Genomic DNA, 17,589 nt, shown 5'->3' with positions numbered 1-17,589 from the left:
TGAACGCCGGCATCATTTCCAACTGCTATCGTGAGAGTTAAACTTTTGTGGCCGATGCAACTCTCTGAAGTCTTGGGCAGGTAGTTTCTGTATCACGGCCAAGGGCGGCGCAGAAGCGAGCAGCTTCAACGTCGGTGGAAGGTAGCCCACGATATAAACCGACATCTGTTACCCCTCGTCGACAAAATACTGTCTTGCGCACCCAAATCTACCACTCGAATTTTCAGGGGACTGATCCCCTTCACCGCATAGAATCTTCTTCTCCTTGTCCCCTTTTCCAGAAATGTCCCTCTCGCAGCACGCCGTTAAGATCATCCCCTTCTTCACCTCCCCCCACCTCCCCTCCCTTTTGACCTTTTACAAAACCTACTTTCCGGACTTTACCATCTCCCCACACCCAACCGATACGACAGACCCGACGTTCGCGTCCATCTGGACGGGACCCGCGGCCGCGGCCAACATATACATCATTCAGGACGAGAAGCGAGCACGGGGCAGCTGCATGATCATGATCGACTCGGTGACTGCGCTGGAGGAACTATACGCACGCCTCGTGGCGCAGGGGTTGTTGCAGCCTTCTTCAGACGCGGCTGCGTGGACGGGGATCCCCGTGTCGGCGTCTACACCTGCATTGGTCCACCCGCAGCAGACTCGCCTGGGACCATGTGAGGACAAACCATGGGGATATCGCCAGTTCGACCTCGTCGATCTGCACGGCAACTTGATCGTCTTCTTTGCGTTTCTGAGCGAGTAAAAGGAGTCTGAAGGAAGATTCTTGGACACGACTGGCCCGGGCTAGGCGTTTTGTCGATCACATCATGTGGACAATGTGGACAATGGTCAAAGTGAAGTGTGGTGGAATGGAGGGACGAAGTATGTACTAATGTACTTTGTAGGGTTCAATGCAAGAGAGGCGGGTTCTGAATACCAAAGGTCAAAGAGGATAGCGCAGAAAGAAGTATTGTGGATTATTAAAAAAAAAAAGGTGGACAGATGGATGGGATCACAGAGTATAGGAGACGCTCAGAGCTAACAGGGTTGAAATGACAGAGGACAGTACATATAGGTAGAGAGTATAACAGGTAGGAGAAGACATGTTGTCTCAATGATATGGTATCAATATGAACGTCATGGTGCATGCAGGGAGGGGGCCTTGCTTGCTTGCTTATTGGAGACTCTTTGCTTGATATATAGATGCAGCTCGCCTCGTTTCAACCCAACTCGACCCAATCCACGGCGTCAGGGCATCAGGGTGTGTCAAGAGGAGCAAACAGAATATCATTTCGAGTACAAAACCCAAGGGTCCCTGTTAGCACCTCTCACCCTTCACTCCTCACTTCTCATTTCGACGCCCCTATCTAAATCCTCCTCTTCCGTGGGGGTTCATTCACCTCTTCTTCAAGGTACAGATGACCCCGTCCTGCTGGACGAACCAGTGATTACACGTCTGCCACTCCCTCTCGGGGTACGTCAGCTCGACGTCAAACTGCCTGAGCAGCTCGGGGACGACCTTGTGGATCTCCATCCACGAGATGTTGCGGCCGATGCACTTGCGGCTGCCGGCGCCAAAGTTCAGTTCCCAGATGTTGTCCATCTCCTTGACCTGGGCCTCGGGCGCGGTCAGCCACCGGTCCGGGTTGAAGGCGTCTGGGTCGCGACCGAAGACGGCTGACCGGTTCGTGACCCACGGGTTGATGCCGACGATCGTGCCCGCGGGGATGTGGTGGCCGTGGACGGTGAGACCCTCGGCCGGGACGTGGCGCTCCATGAGCAGGCCGACCGAGGGGTGGAGACGCATGGATTCCTTGACGACGGCGCCGAGGTAGGGCAGCACCGTGGTGGCTTCCTTGAAGGTGATGGGGTGGCTGAGTCGGCCCTGTTTGTCTGCGCTGTCGATCTCATCGACCAGGCGGGCCATGCACTCGGGGTGGCGGCAGAGGAAATACACAATGGCGCGGAGGGCGATGGCGGTCGTGTCGCTGCCGGCAAAGACGTTGGTCGAGAGGTGGACCACGATGTCCCGCGTGCTCATCTTCAGGGGGTCCGACGACTTGACATATGCCCAGCGACTCAGCATGTCACGGCCCTCGACGTCCGCGTTGATCAACTCGCCGTCTCGTTTGATGCTGGCCCGGCCGTTGATTGCCTTGAGGGTGAAGACGAGCACTTGGTTCCACGTCTCCATGGCGGGCATGAGCAGGGTGAACAGCGGGTTGCCCAGGAGGGCGTGGTGCAGTTCAGGCACCTGGCCACAGAGTGCTGCGTACGTGAGCATGCCTTCGATCGCTTTCATCATACCCTGCGTTGACGGTCAGTAAAGAGGCCGGTCGTCCCGATGTTGAACTGGCGACACTCACATCGACATCTGTACCCTGCTCGAGGAACCCGAGCTTGCTCGCGAACGTGACCTCTCCGACGACATCAAAGGCAAAGTATTGGAGCCAGGCACCGAGGTCCACCGGTTCTCTCTTGGACGCAAATTCATCGAGGCGATCCATGAACAGAGTGACGCAGGAATCGATGGCTGCCTCTGACTGCAACAGGTTCGGCATGCTATACGCGGCTCCGATCTTGCGCTTCTCAATGCGATGGTATTCTGGGTCGCGGGTCGAGAAGAGGTTCATCTCGGGCTTTTTCTTCCACGAGACACACTGGATCGGGTAAAAGGCGGACTTTGTGAAGTTCTCCTTGATCCCGTAGATGACGGGTATCAGCGAAGGGTCGGAGATGGACACATGGTTGGGTCCGATGCGAACCACGGGGCCGTACTTCCTGTGGAGGTCGATGGCCGTCATATGAGCTTGTCCTTTGTAGACATCATATAGCCTCCACAGCTTGGTGTAGGCCGCGACTGGGGGGCCGGGAATGCTTCTGAGTCCTGGTCTGAATCTGTTGTAGAGCAACGAGACAACCAGCAGGCCCACGACCAAGAGAACTGGGTAGGTAGCAATAACATGCTTGGTAGAAGAAACGAGACTGCTGGGAGCAATTGAAGACATATTTTCAGGTGGCATGTCAAGTCACGTAGAGGAGAAGAAACAGGAACCAGAAGTGCTGGATAGTAGGTCTCATCCGAGAGAGGCTCCTTGTGACTTCTTTTTGTATTGTTTCTGCCTCCCTCTTCCCATTCACCTTCGGATAATGCACCAGTGGCAACATGCCCCAGACACACTGACTCCATGTTTCCATCTCGTCCGTCTGTCAAATCTTAATGTTGGTGATTGGCCGTGGATGGAAATCAACGCCCGCGGATTGGAGCATTTGGCTGAACCTTGGCCATACTAGGCGAGAGGCTGTCCCCTCACTCAGATCCGGGGCCCCCCCTTCTCCGGCGACGAGTAGCAGTGCAGGAGTTAGGAGAAACATTCAACGAAGAGAGTTGGAAGAGCTATCGCGTGAGTGGCATGCTTGCGGGTCTGCAGCAAAAGTATATGTAGACACTTGTGGGTTTCTTGGAGCGACTCGGACGAATCTGATCAAAGGGCCAAGACGACGCCTCCATTTACCCGACTCATTGAATGCTGTGCGAGCCGCACAATGATCCACTGCGCGTGTCATGGTACGATCCTTGCCAGACACGACCAGAAGTTGGGTAAAAGGTCCACAGACCCGGATCCGAGGCAAGACTTTACAATAACCGGTTGTCGGAAGATGTATCGAACTTGAAGTACCTGCGCGTGGAGAGAGCGAGCAAGCTCGGAATCCTTACCTAGTGATCCTGGTATAACAGGGGTTGAAGTTGCAGGAACAAGACCAAATTGAAACTTGATGTCTGAAGCTGAAGACGCTGGCTCATATATCAATTAACTGCAGACTTTGCTGGATAGAACCGCGACCACACCTCTGCGGGACAACGTCACCTGTGGTTCCGTACGACGCGAACCTACTCGAATGTGGGCACAGGAAGGCTCAACAAGATAGGAGGAGGACACCCTTCCCCAGTTACCCTGATCAGCACGAGACTCGGGAGGGACCATCAGTGCTATGCCGGTGGTTTCTCGTAGGCCGAAGAATATGCAGCTTTTTTGGCCATTTTCACATCCATCTCCCTTATGGGGATGTAGTCGTATCTTTCGGTGCTCTGGAGCGTCCCCTTTGTCGTGGGCACCCCATTCTTGGTCGTTACAACGCAATGGCGGCAAAAGTCCAGCAGTGGGAATGAAGTGGTGTCGGGGACATGGCTGAATCTCTCGGTGAAAACTCCGCCTCCCAGTGCCAAAAAGCACAATATCAATACAAACCCGCTCAGGATCACGTAGGCGATAACAGACGCCAGTCCCACGACAATCTGATTTCTGCTGACGGTGAAGTAAACAGGGCTGTTGCGTTTGAGTCCGGCGGGAAGATTGATGTTGTCGTAGTTGGTCAATAGGATATTGCTCGGTAGCTCCGTGACCGCCTGCCGTTCAATGTAGCCTGTCTGGCAAAAGTAGACGGGTATTGCTAGCAGTGCCTGTAGCGCATTGATCGCCCTGGTCTGAAGGGCCGGACTATGTGGAGAGAGTTCGGTAATCGAGTTCAGCATCGAGGCGATCATAGCTGGGAACATGAATTTACCGGCTCCCAGCCCCAGGATTTCCAGAGTGGTGGACGTGGTAAGATCTGTGGAATTCGCGAGGCCCAAGAAATTGTCCCATGCGTCTAATAGATCCACCGACCGGAGTGGTGCCATTGTGTCTGGCAGTGTGCTGAAATCGTGGGAGATGATCGTGCCATTGAGTCTCGAATATGCAATCTTGGCCTGGCGGAAAGTTGAGGAAAGCCTCGTGGTCCAAGCCGGGGTGGAATTCCATGTCGACTCCTTGCCACAGCTCCCAGTGAGGGTGTCTGCATAGCTGCAGCTTGATATTCCTACACAAATGTCAGACAGTGACCATGTCAAATGGCAAGCACAATAGAACCTAGCTTCACTTACTGGCCTCTATTTGACTCGGTGCGACGTTTTTTGCACAAAGCCTGAAAGCCCCGAGTGTAGATCCCACGGCCTCGGTGTAATACGTCCGACATTCTGTGCCAGTTTCAAACACCCACTTTTGGTCTCCCTCCGTGAAGCGAAGAACATAGCCTTGGTGGTCCTCGACGAGCCAGGAGTCGGCTCGGGGATGAGCGTCTGTTGTTATCTGTGCAGCTATCTCCTCCTGTCCTGCTGCGAGGTAGATAGCTCGCTCACACGTTTTTTTACCACGCACAGTAACCGAAGGGGAACAAGCTCTTCTGCGATCGACATCTGAGATGTCTACCGCATGTGTGGGATCGTCCAGAAACTGGCTGAAAGAGGCTCCGAGAAGTATATCGGTAAAGGGGGATAACGTGACGGCGACGCTCGTGTTCAAGGACCCAAGCCCAAATCCCAGGGGCGCGACTGTCTGGCCCACCTTGTCGAATCTGAGGACTGTTCCCACCTCGCCTGTAGAGCGTCAGTGATATTCGACTCCCAAAAAATTCAGAGGGGATGACTCACTCATGATCAAGACTCCTAATATCGGTAACAAGGCCACAGCAAGCAGCCTGAGGGCTCCCCAGAGCCTTGTCCCAGCTCCGAAGTTTGCCCCAGCAGTGATTTGTATCAGTCCCAATATTCCAGTCCCCGGTTGAAGACACAAGAACTCAGCCAGCGGGATGCCGCCTTCGCGCACGGTCAAAAGCCATTGCAGCAGTTCAAATGCAGAGGCCACGGTAATGGCAAGGAGGAAGCCCGTCACCTCAGACAAGGCTCGGAGAACGAAAATGGCATTGCTCGGAGACGAGTTGATGAAGTCGCTCTTCCATAGACCGGGTCTAAGGGCGTACAACGCTGTCAGCACGAGCATTACGACAGTGAGACATGCCGGAATCCATGCAAGTGCAATTTCCTTCCTCTTGGTCGCTGTTGGGACAACGCTAGGAGCAGCGTCCGATGGGGTTGCTTTTGCATTGTGACTTCCTGAACTCGAGGCTGTTTCTATCACTGTATGTCCGTTGCCATCTTTTTTGTCGACGTGTGGAGCTTGGGCTTCGCCGGCCTTTGCAGACGGCGGAGTCTGGTCTGTCGCCGTGGATACTAGTATTGGAGGGAGATGAGCCTGCGCGTTGTCCTGCAACGAAGGATCCCGACCTGAGTCGTGAGACCTGGGTGGCTCAGATAGTGACATGTCCCCGTCTCTGCTCTGCTAAGGAGGTAGGTGAGAGAGCATGCATGGTCATAAGGGTCGGGCATCAACTTGAAGGATGGTACATGACATGGTGGTCTAAGAGGTCTTCCAGCCGTCAGGCTGAGCCGAACAAAGACACGGCACAAAAAGACCAAGGGGTAGGACTAGTTGTGGAAAATACGAGGTTGAGAAGTGTCACTGGCCCGTTTTGCTGCGTGGTGGAAGTTTGCTGTCTCGTATTCGCCAACATGGGGACCTATGAGGCTGAGAGGTTGATGAAAGGGCCCTGTTCTCGACCGTTCTCGATGCAAAACGGCCCAGCCACTTTCAAATAGTTGCACAAACCAAAATGTCTCTCAATCGGTTCCCCTCTCTGTCTATTTGTTGAGCCGGATACGAAGTGATTGCACCTGCCCGCCGCGTACAGTGGCTGCATACAACTACTATTAGTAGTAGATATCTCGCCCTTCGCCTCCATGGTTAGAAGATCTGGAGGTAGCACGTTGCCATCAGCCTATCGTTGTTACTGGTATTACTAGTATGCATGATCTCCATTCTGCGTGACTTTCATTACCCCCAGCTCAGCTCGAGCCTGCCACAGCCATGTCAGTAGCCTTTACGCTGTTGCTGATGCTCGGTTCAGCCATTGCCATCACTCAGGCTCCCAAGCTTCCTCCTTCTCTTCTCGTCCGACAAGATGGGGACCTCGCATCTTGCCAACTAGTGAACAGCATTGCAGCAGCATGCTCTGCCAGTACCAGCAACCTATTTGATCAAGGCTTCAGTGTTGCCGCTTCATGCCTCTGTTACTCGGGATCGGTATATCAGCCTTCAATCTACGATGCAGCCATCGAAGCATGTCTCGCCTATCTGTCGACAGCCTCTCCACCACTGTACACATCACTTGCTGGGAGTGGTCAGACAGGAAGTCCCTGTGCATCCGTCGGTGATGTTCGCACCAACACAGCCATCGACTCCAACCTCATTTCCTGCTCGTCTTGGTACAGCATGGAAGCCTCCTGCTCCAGCGACGACATCAACTCGTCACCACCGCCATTTTCAATTCAAGCCAGCTGTCTGTGCTATACGAGTTCAGTCTTCGCTCCATCCGTCTTCGACGGCTACTGGGACGGCTGTCTAGAGTACTACAAGACGGCCTCCTCGGCTTATTACTACGAAACACTGTCTTCACCAGGGAAGAATTTGAACACTCCTTGTGCGAGAGTAGGCGATGTCAAAACGTCCACCGAAGATGGTTCGAGTACTGCCTCTCCAGGCCAAACGATCTCTACAACGCCGACTGCTACAGCAACTACTACCACTGACACCGGTGGTGCTAGTAGCACAAGCAGTAACGGACCCGTCGAGACAGAAACAGGAGAGAGTGCAGCGAGCCCTGTAGTAGCTGTGCCCGGTACTTGGTGGCTCCTTTTGACAATGATGTCGCCGTTATTGTTCTTCCAGGTGGCCGATCAGGGTGCTCTCATGCTATGAGTGTAGATTGGCAGTCAGTCAGTCCACGGTCCAGTACGTACTACTACTAGTGTTAGTTAGTCCTGTTTGGGACCATCCAAGGTTTCTTATCTTCCCGTTTGACCTGTCAAATTTGTCCCAAATAAATTGTTGGATCAGATGAGGACGGAGAGAAAGTGGTTCAGACTAGGCAGAGACTTGGCCACAACGGACTTTGGTGCTTAAACTGATGATCGGCCTGGCCCGGGCCAGGGCAGCTTGATCTGAATTGACCCGATGTCATGCCCGCTCAGCCTGTGTTGAACCACTTTGGGAATACCATCTACGAAAAGTATGAGAAAGTATACTATACTAAGTAGTCCAGAATCAGAAGCCCGCGCTCAACACGACAAAGTGCAATGTAGGTTTCCATAAGTACCAGCTGGAATGGGGAAATGGAATCGCATCCGAAATAGGAAAGTCGTCTGGACAAGTCGTGGTGCGGTCAGGGGACATGAATGCAGCTAGTCCACTTTGGTCGAATTTAGTGACGCGCTTTGCGAGTGCTCACAAGTCTCATTTGCCCTCGTTCTGTTAGTACTTACAGTAAGTAGTAGTTTTTTGTTACCGGTCAAGTCAACTTCTTCTCTTGAACTGCTGAGCAATGCTACTAGTGTCATGCCCTTCTCTTCTCTTGACATCTCGAGTTTGTAGACAGGAAAAAGTGATGGCTTTAAGGTGGGCAGTGACACATCTGATACTCAGGTATTTTCAAAGTGTCTAACATTTATTGCTACACCGATTCTGGCCTAGATAGATCTACTTTGTTTCCGGTATGGATTGGTTCGAATTAGTCTAGAAACAAGACAGAGGTGACTCGGACTGATCTAGCGCAATCTGGCTCGACTTGATTAAATCGAGCGGTCGAGATGGCTATCGGTACTAGTACTGGCTCATAGCTATCTACTAGGAGTAACTGAATGGTGGCATCGGGGTTGATCGTTCACATATGATTTTGGCTTATATCAACGCCATAAAACAGACGTTGTCTTAGTCTACTTGAAGCTTATGGGCTCATGTCCGGATGAGGCAATCGAAAGACGCACTATGTACTGTCTTGCCCACCTCTCTAGTTGTTTGATACTGCTTTCGTACTGCGTCTGATACACATCGACGCACTAGAGCTGTATTCTGAGAGCATACTAGTATTTATACAGCATCAAACAACTAGGGGCGGGGAATTTAGTACTTAGTATTCACTCAAAGTAGTACGTCGTATTCTCTTACTCCTCGGAATCTAATGATGTTAAATTTTGCTAGTTACTGGTGTTTCTTTGAGTGTGTCACCGTGCAGATGTGATAGGCTCATTCCATTTGGGATGTTCAAAGCGTGGGGCAGAAGCGACGATGTCCGTACTGGAGTCCAAAATGGGGAGGATATAAAGTATTACCTTTTAAGGACGCTCACTCCCGACTTACAATAGTGATTAGCACGGACGTGTGGAAGTGGGAATTTGAGCCTCTTGCAAACTCATCCCCTAGTCTCTCGTACTTGTTCAGTGCAGATTTATATTGTAATCCCGCTTTCCTGATCCTACTTCCTGAATGTCCAAGCCACCAGAGTCTGAGACTGTCACCACCCCTCAAACAAGAGACTATGCTACTGTTGAACTGGCACCTCCCCCGGACGGCGGCTATGGCTGGGTTTGTCTGGCTTGCTGTTTTTCAATCAATTGTTTCACCTGGGGCGCTGTGGCGGTAAGTCGTCACCTTCTCTCCCCTAAATACCAAGTAACCATCGTCGTAGTCTGGGCGAATCTACAGTGGCTAACATGGAACCGAACAGTCTTATGGCGTCTTTCTGTCGTATTATCTGACCGTCGACGCCTTTCCCGAGTCTCGCCCTCTCGACTATGCCTTCATCGGCAGCTTCAACTTCGGCATTGCCATGCTTGCAGCTCCCTTGATCACACGCCTCGCTCGCTCATTCGGCATCAAACTCCCCATGCTGGCGGGCGCGGTCATGTTCGGAGGGGGTTTTATTGCGGCGTCTTTCGCAACACAGATCTGGCATCTCTACCTCTCTCAAGGCGCTCTGGTCGGCCTGGGTGTCGGCTTCGTCTATGTGCCCAGCATCGCAGTCCTCTCCCAATGGTTTGCCAGACGGCGGAGTCTTGCGAACGGGATCAGTGCGGCCGGGTCTGGCATTGGAGGTCTGATGTTCTCTTTCGCCATCGGCGCCATGATTGAACACCTGGGAATCGGATGGGCGCTGAGAATCACCGGCGTCATCGCGCTGCTGGCCAACCTGGTCGCAGCGGTCTTCATCCGCGACCGCAACAGCGTCATTCGCCCCAAACAGCACCCGTTCGACCTGGACCTGGTCTCGCGCATCGACGTGTTGTTGCTCCTCTCCTGGGCCTTCCTCAGCATGCTGGGCTACATCGCCCTGCTTTACTCGCTCTCGGACTTTTCGCTCTCTATCGGCCTGTCCCGCCAGCAAGCGACGCAGGTCACTGCGTTTCTCAACATGGGGACCGCCTTGGGACGACCCTGCATTGGTGTCGCGAGTGACCGGTTTGGCCGGTTCGGGGTCGCCACGAGCCTCACCCTCGTGTGCGGCCTCGCCTGCCTGGTGATCTGGATCCCTGCCACGTCGTTCGGGGTCACGGTGTTTTTTGGGATCCTGAGCGGTGCGATCCTGGGGGTTTTCTGGATGGTACGTTCCAAACTAATGTGTGATCACTTATTTGTCTCGCTGCTACCACTAGGAGTACTCTCTAGACGATCGGTCCCCTCTGCGTCGAAGTTGCTGGTCTGAAACAGCTCCCCTCGCTGCTCTCGCTCTCATGGCTTTCCACCGTCCTGCCAACTACTTGTATGTGTTCCATCTTCTCAGTTTTTTTTTTCTCCCCGATCTGGACCTACTCTATCTGTCTGTCTGCTTGCTGTCTATCGATCCCCTGCCTGCAGTCGTGCTGACCATCTCCTCCTTTTCTCCTCTTCCTGTCCGAAAAAAGTCTCCGAAGTCATCGCCCTCTACCTCCGCCGCCCAGACCACCCACGTCCGTACCTCTACACCCAGATATTCTGTGGGGTCAGCTACATCTGCGCGAGCTGCTGCCTGTGGGGTGTGCGGACGGTTTGTAGGCGACAAGCTACTACTAGTAGTACAAGTAGTAGTGGGAGACCGAGAGGAGGGGATGGTGGTGGTAGTGGTGGTGAAGGATGTGGCGACGAGGAGACGAGGGCTGGACAGGTGGTCGATGTAGTTGGGCTGGTGGAGACGTCCTCGGGAACAATAGGTTCAAAAGGAAAGTGACGAGGGGACAATGTTATAGTCCTAGTGGTTCGGTCCTATTAAGTAGTACGTACTACTTGCTATTAGGACATCGTATGAAATGGACATCCTCCAGCGCAGTAAACAAGGCAGACGGTGAGCACATACTGGTACTGTGTGCATACCATACCCTATGTCATTAAGTACTACTATAAGTGCTGCATACTGCGGATCAAACACCAAAGGAATACTTCATGGATTTTCGCACCCGGACGACATCCCTCACCACATCGCCGAGCTGATCCTTCTCCTCTACAGCGGCAGGCTTCCTTTCAATCGACAGAGGGGTGCTACTCTTGCTGCTCCTGCTGCTGCTGATGCTGCTGCTATTTTCACGTCGATCATCGCCCCGACCTACTTGTTTTTGTGGTGGTGGTGGTCTCGCGCGATGAAGTCTCAAGGCCCGACCCATCTGCCCAGCAAGCCACGGGATCTGATCTGGGCGAAGCAACGATCCAATCTTGCGCGGATCTCTTTGCACACCGGTCAAGTCAAGCGGCTCCCCAGCGAGGCTCAGGACAAAAGCCATGGGTCCGAGGATGTTGTAGCCCCCCATGCAGAGGTTCTGGCGCTTCCGCTCGTCGGCCGTCAGGGGCACGACGTTGTGGTCTCGCGCATATTCCCTCAGGGCTGGGCTAGACGGAACCGAGTAGGGGTCTTTGTCCGGCGTCGGCCAGGGATACTCCATGCGGGTGGTGTTCGAAAACTCGTGGATGGAACCGGCGTTGATGCGGTTCCCGAGATGGAACGGGACGGCGGCGCAGATCTCGTCGACGCAGTGCTGAAGCCGCTCCTGGGCGGAGGCCCTCCATCTGTCGGATTCCGACAGCAGCACGTCGTTCTCCCTCGGCATGTTATGGACCGTTTCGTCCGCGCAGAGCGTCATCTTCAGGAGGATCAGCCGGTAGCTGTTGTATGCGTGCCAGACGCCCGCGAGCTGGACGGACGGATAGACGTTGCAGAAGTCGCCGTACAGGCCTGCCTCTCGCACGGAGTCCGGGATCTCATCAGCTGCCAACCGGAAGGGTGAGTAGAACGAGTGTTGGCTGTCGGCCCAGATCTGTAGTCGCTGGTCAATGGCATCCGCCGTCCTCCTGAATGACGCGATGATGCTAAGGTCCTTTGCAGTCAGCACCTTCTGCCCCTTCGCCAATGCGGCCTGCAACGTGGCTTTGTATTGCTCAAACAGAGCCTGGAGGTTCGCGAGGTCAATCGCGATCTTGTCGAGATCACTTGCCGGGTTGTAGGGCATGGGGCCGTCGTCTTCCCACACAGCCGGGTCGATATGCACTGGTTGGCGAGTCCGAATTGCTTCTGACACCATAGTGTTGCGCACCTCTTGCAACAGCCGCTTGGAGGCCATGTCGCGGAAGCCTCTGCTCTTTCTGTAATTGACCACGGCATATGCGCCTCTTTGGTGGCTCCCGTCGACTTTGACCATCTTGCGATGCGCAATCAGCGCTTCCCGGAACTGCAGCGCAATGATGGCGATCAACGTCGTATCGGACTCGCATCCTTCTGGAGTCTTCAGGGTTTCCTTCAGGAGGTCGATAGCGCGGCCATAGTACCTTCTTGACAGCGTCGAATCCGGTCCAAGGCCACGCCACATGGAGAGCATGGTGGCGGTAAGAGCGGCAGTGGCGACCGATATCAGAGAATCCAGATCTGTCGGCTGATAATACGGTATCAAATGCTCGAACAACCCCCGCGAAGACTGCACGCCGTGCCCACCCATCATGTAGTTGTGGGAGAAGAAGCACAACGAGACAAAGTTCTCGTCCTCCCCGAGACTGGGGACAACGGCATTGGGGTATTCATAGTCGTCATCGCCATCAGCGGCATGTTCTCTGTCGTTGGCTGCCTGGAATAGCTGTATCACCGCCGCGGTTTCGTCTCGAAACTGTATGCCAGGTGGATCTGGTACACCGGGACAGGGCACCCTCCTCTTCAAGCAGTTTTTGCAAAGAGGCCGACCCAGGTCACATTTGACGCGGCGTCGTTTGCAGGTGCTGCAGCCACGAGATGGGCCTGCGTAGACCATCTTCAAGGGAGATACTCGGCGGCTTCAGGAGTAATGTCTTCACCTTGGAGTCGTCTATACAGGGTTTCTGGAACCAAAAGGGTCCGAGGCTGGCCATGTGAGGCTCTCGTCACAAGGCATGGCATGGTGGTCGTTGGCGAGCACCGGCAGACTGAGGTAGACGAGGCCAAGGAACTTGTCGGTAAAGAAACTCCGTGCTTGGGATCTAGCACGAGGCTGATTCCAGTCCCAGTCCAGTCAGAATGTCAGGATAATCACTCGGTAGTTCTGGGCGCATGAACTCGCCAAGTTCAAAATCCCGGAGGCCTGATTTCATGGGTTCAATTCCGAATACGAGTTGGTCGGATCCCATCACTTTGTCATGTCCTCGGCATCCTTCCCTATACAATGACTGGCTCCTGTACGATGAGGTTGAGCGGACTTTTCAACGTGAGGCATGTCGTGGCCGACTGAGATACGATGTTTCGATTGAGAGCTAGAGAAACTATATAGGAACGTTGGTGTGAAAACGATGGAATGAACGTGTTCGCCATGCACCTCTGACCCCTGCGTCCAACACAGCTGTCCTCGTCAATACACGCACCACTCACTGCAAACACTTCTCTGTCCTCACAAATCTCCTTCAAAAACTACCAGTCTCGTGCATTGTCGAGACTTCTCAGCATGGGCAATAAAGCCGATTCGCGAAGCTCAGACCCCTAACAACTCTGGCCTTTTCACTCACCCACTTGCGCAACATCTTCCTCTCACTCGTTCGAGCTCTGGCTGCCTTTAGCTTGAACGGTGGAATCCCGTGACACAACATCACCAAACCTGTCGACGGTCAAACCTGCACGACCGGGATGCTTGAATCCAGCCTCGACCTGCCTCTCGTGACTGACAAGCCTTAACCTCTCACTCTCTGCGGGTGTCAGCTTCAGATATGTCTCGACACCGATGGCATGGGTAGCTAGACATATCCACACAGACATGCCAAACGTCAGGTGGAACGAAGCTGTAGCAAACTCGGGGCCTGCACCGTCCACATTTGCCTTGATGACCACTGGTACGCTCGAGTTCGGCGCCGTGCACTCGGGGTATAGGTATGGTGTTGGGTTTCCCGCTCCAGCAGGGGCTCCATACAGGGTATATTGCTTCCATATGTCCCCACAGGTCTGTACATCATACCAATGGCCCTGTTGATGCTGCGCGATGAACGTGTTGGCGGCCATCTGAACCAGACGCACCGAGATGATGCTACCCGCATACACCCAGGTACGGATCATCCATGCACGGTGTTGGTCGATCTGCAGACGTTTGATATTGACGTATGCCAGCATCACTGAGACCGTGGTCATTGTTCCCAGAAGGCCAATGCCGGCTTGAGTGGACGGTGATCCTCCTCCAGCGATGGGAGTGACTATGAATGCGCCCGCGTTGCCGGTCAGCAACAAGAGAATAATGGTGTAGCCATTCAGTCTGTGGAAGAGCAGCAATTTGTGCCTGATCGCTGGTACGAACTGGAAACAGACTAAGAAGCCTGCTGGAAGGATGCAGCCCAGATGAAGGATAATCCCAATGCGCTTGTATCCCGACTGATAGTGAATAGCGTCTCCTGGGATTGTATTCTGCGTACCACCCACTGTTAGTATCAGCTGCCCGTGGGATCCTCCTTCGGTCCAGGCAGGAGCATACCTTCAAAAAGATGCCATCAATATTCAAGTATTGGAACCGAGCGAGTACGAACCCCATGAGAGCCCCGACGAGTATGACGAAGAGTATAAAATTATAGCCCTTCTTGAAACCGAGTGGGTGGTATATGCGCCGCCCAAGCTTGAGCCAGAGTTGACCTGGTTTGGCACCACGACTGTGCCCTGAGGATTTGTGCACATCATGAGGCATTGACATTTTGAATGGGGATCCCGATCAACAAGCTGTGATGGGCGAGGGAAAAAGGGAGGCAGGATATAGTGCGCCAGGACGAATGATGCTTGGAGGGAATCTTTGTCCCTCAGCTCGTGTGTTGATGTTGAGCCACGAAACATGTTCTTCGGTGGCATTGACATGATTTATATAGACAGATAAACAGCATCACCCAAGAAATGTATTATTCACGGTTTCTCGCAAGTCGGTCTCAAAATAGAAGGTCCGGGTACTTGAAGGCAGCAGTAATCGGCCGTATTCGCGAATGCCCTTTTCCTTCTCCTAGAGCCCAACCCTGACAAGGATACATGACGGCCGACAGACAGCCTCGTGAACTTTGTTTTTTAGAGGAATTCGAAATGGGCGAACGAGAATGGAGAATTGAATGCTACGTACCGGGCTAGGAGGATGAGTAGCAGAATTCATTACCATAGAACCTCAAGGCAGCAAGCAAAAGAGGACGATCACATCTTGTCTGTATCCAACAATCGACGCTAAGCCACTTCCACTCGAGTTTGCGAGCGGGTCTTGACCCCGAAATGGTTCTTGGACAGACCCCACCTAGGTCGTTTTCGCTCGACTTTGCGAAATATGCTCTATTGCAGAGTATCCCTGGTGTTGGATGTCTAATATGAGGTGTATCACTTCGTCACAGGAATAATTTCCGAGTCCAAACATGGACATCCAGACTGCCTTGCCTCTAAAGGGGCCTTGTGTGGCTTTACAGGTCGGCCAATGAGCGATGAGATTTTGGTCATTACAGTCTTGGCATAGTGCTGAGCATCATTTTTGGCGGACTGACACGTGATTCCGTGGTGGATCCTCACTGCATCTCTTCCTGAGCTGCCAAGCGAACAGACACTTGACGCAGCGGAGCTGTTGGAGGTCGACAGGCATTGAGCTCCTCGCAGGTCACAACTCGTCACCTCCTCGGACCCCAACTCACACCGACGTACGATTGCCTGCGAAGGCCTCCGTCGGGTGCTGCATTGCAAGATGCACACCTGTCAACCTACCACCCTCGCGCTGCGCGCAGCTCGGTCGTCACTGAAACCGAAATCCTTCCAACGCGGGTACAACCAAGACATCGCCATCACCAGGACGGGGAAACCGATCATAAAACAAGCTGGAGGAAGATCTTCGTTAGGGGGCTATACAGTTACTGTGTTCGGTGCAAATGGGTTCCTCGGGAGATACATCGTCCAGCGACTAGCAAAGAGGGGGTGCCAAGTTGTCGTGCCCTACAGAGATGACATGGGAAAGAGACATTTGAAGCCCACTGGTGATCTGGGGAGAGTTTCATTTATGGAATTCGACCTGAGAAACACGCAGTCGATCGAAGAGAGTGTGCGACACTCCGATATTGTGTTCAACCTGATTGGCAAGAATTACCCGACCAAAAACTTCAGTCTGTGGGATGTCAACGTCGAGGGTGTGGAAAGAATAGCTGAAGCCGTTGCAAAATACGACGTTGACCGGTTCATTCATCTCTCGTCGTACAATGCCGACATTGACTCGCCCTCCGAGTTCTTCAGGACAAAGGTCAGGACTTTTGCCAGAACGGCGAGACTAGTGGTAACTAACACGTCTCACAGGCCATGGGAGAGAAAGTTGCAAGACAGCTCTTCCCCGAGACCACGATTGTTCGACCAGCACCCTGCTTCGGCTTTGAAGATACCCTTCTACATCGCCTTGCTGGCGTTACCAACTTGATTACCGTGAACAACATGCAGGAACGTTTCAACCCGGTTCATGTGAGTCTACCTTTGTGTCCGCCCATTCTCCCGCGCCTCTGACTCTGTATTGCTAGGCTATCGATGTCGGAATGGCTTTGGAAAAGATTGGCTACGATGACACCACGGCGGGCGAGACTTTTGAACTCTACGGCCCCACAAATTATAGCATGCGCGAAATCGCCGAAATTGTCGACAGGGAAATTATTAAAGAGCGCCGCCACATTGACGTGCCCAAAGCTATCCTCAAACCCATCCTTTACTACCTCAACAAGGTCATTTGGTGGCCAATCATGACGGCGGATCAGCTGGAACAAGAGTCACTGGATCAGACCGTCGAAAAGGGAGCAAAGACCTTCAAAGATCTGGGAATCGAGCCAGCAGAGTTGAGAGACTTGACCTACCTATATCTGCAAGACTACCGGAGCAGCTCCTACTACGATTTGCCTCCAGCAACGGCCCGGGAGAAGAAGGAGGCAAAGAAGTATCTGCACGTTATTGATGATCAGTAGGTGGTGAGGAGATGTCAGCGTGGGTTGGTTGAGGGCTTGTAGTTGAAGAGCTTGAAGAAGACCATTGGACCTTCTCGACACCTGGGAGATTGTACATACACAGTTAGAAAGTGAAGGTTTAAAGATAGGAACATGTCTTGAGGGCACACATGAGCCCACCTCCTTCATGCATCTTGTTCCATATGACGCATTAGACCAGATGGAGTCGTTGTTGAAGGTCCTCGCATTCCCAGAGATAAAAGGCACGCATCTTTAACGGGTTTTGAGAGTAAGCTGTTATGGACTCAGCCCAGCCTCGTAGTCCCCGTACCAAGTGTTCCGTATGAATGTAATGTACATACATAGTATCCAGGACCGTCTTCCCTGAAACACCCACACCACGCAAGACCAATCTACTGGATACCCCCATTCAAAAAGGAAGGCTAGGTACCTATATACGTAAGTAAGCAAGCAAGTACTTAAGGAACCCCCCCCCTCC

At 53.1% G+C, this 17,589-nt stretch overlaps 8 protein-coding genes across 8 annotated transcripts; 4 read left to right on the top strand and 4 right to left on the bottom strand.

Annotated features, from left to right (window-relative positions):
* Positions 1–283: 283 nt before the first annotated feature.
* Positions 284–754, top strand: AYO21_05565 (hypothetical protein; the record flags this gene model as incomplete). The annotated part of the gene is made up of 1 exon (XM_022655534.1): positions 284–754. The coding sequence occupies one exon, from the start codon at positions 284–286 to the stop codon at positions 752–754; it is 471 nt and encodes a 156-aa protein (XP_022512234.1).
* Positions 755–1,387: 633 nt separating this feature from the next.
* AYO21_05564 (hypothetical protein) lies at positions 1,388–2,999 on the bottom strand (the record flags this gene model as incomplete). The annotated part of the gene is made up of 2 exons (XM_022655533.1): positions 1,388–2,299; positions 2,358–2,999. 2 exons carry the CDS (start codon positions 2,997–2,999, stop codon positions 1,388–1,390), a joined length of 1,554 nt encoding a protein of 517 aa, XP_022512233.1.
* A 983-nt stretch (positions 3,000–3,982) lies between these two features.
* AYO21_05563 (hypothetical protein) lies at positions 3,983–6,131 on the bottom strand (the record flags this gene model as incomplete). The annotated part of the gene is made up of 3 exons (XM_022655532.1): positions 3,983–4,851; positions 4,916–5,407; positions 5,462–6,131. The coding sequence occupies 3 exons, from the start codon at positions 6,129–6,131 to the stop codon at positions 3,983–3,985; spliced, it is 2,031 nt and encodes a 676-aa protein (XP_022512232.1).
* A 603-nt stretch (positions 6,132–6,734) lies between these two features.
* AYO21_05562 (hypothetical protein) lies at positions 6,735–7,625 on the top strand (the record flags this gene model as incomplete). Its single annotated transcript, XM_022655531.1, has 1 exon — positions 6,735–7,625. One exon carries the CDS (start codon positions 6,735–6,737, stop codon positions 7,623–7,625), a length of 891 nt encoding a protein of 296 aa, XP_022512231.1.
* Positions 7,626–9,188: 1,563 nt separating this feature from the next.
* On the top strand, positions 9,189–10,733 carry AYO21_05561 (hypothetical protein; the record flags this gene model as incomplete). The annotated part of the gene is made up of 4 exons (XM_022655530.1): positions 9,189–9,341; positions 9,430–10,302; positions 10,355–10,461; positions 10,640–10,733. 4 exons carry the CDS (start codon positions 9,189–9,191, stop codon positions 10,731–10,733), a joined length of 1,227 nt encoding a protein of 408 aa, XP_022512230.1.
* A 362-nt stretch (positions 10,734–11,095) lies between these two features.
* AYO21_05560 (hypothetical protein) lies at positions 11,096–12,964 on the bottom strand (the record flags this gene model as incomplete). Its single annotated transcript, XM_022655529.1, has 1 exon — positions 11,096–12,964. The coding sequence occupies one exon, from the start codon at positions 12,962–12,964 to the stop codon at positions 11,096–11,098; it is 1,869 nt and encodes a 622-aa protein (XP_022512229.1).
* A 746-nt stretch (positions 12,965–13,710) lies between these two features.
* AYO21_05559 (hypothetical protein) lies at positions 13,711–14,851 on the bottom strand (the record flags this gene model as incomplete). The annotated part of the gene is made up of 2 exons (XM_022655528.1): positions 13,711–14,538; positions 14,639–14,851. The coding sequence occupies 2 exons, from the start codon at positions 14,849–14,851 to the stop codon at positions 13,711–13,713; spliced, it is 1,041 nt and encodes a 346-aa protein (XP_022512228.1).
* A 1,011-nt stretch (positions 14,852–15,862) lies between these two features.
* AYO21_05558 (hypothetical protein) lies at positions 15,863–17,111 on the top strand (the record flags this gene model as incomplete). The annotated part of the gene is made up of 3 exons (XM_022655527.1): positions 15,863–16,408; positions 16,462–16,620; positions 16,677–17,111. 3 exons carry the CDS (start codon positions 15,863–15,865, stop codon positions 17,109–17,111), a joined length of 1,140 nt encoding a protein of 379 aa, XP_022512227.1.
* Positions 17,112–17,589: the final 478 nt, after the last annotated feature.

Source organism: Fonsecaea monophora (assembly GCF_001642475.1).
Source record: "Fonsecaea monophora strain CBS 269.37 chromosome Unknown Scaff35, whole genome shotgun sequence".
NCBI classification, from domain to species: Eukaryota; Fungi; Ascomycota; class Eurotiomycetes; order Chaetothyriales; family Herpotrichiellaceae; genus Fonsecaea; species Fonsecaea monophora.
Note: the sequence above shows the minus strand (reverse complement) of the source record. Positions and strands in the feature narration are given on the sequence as shown.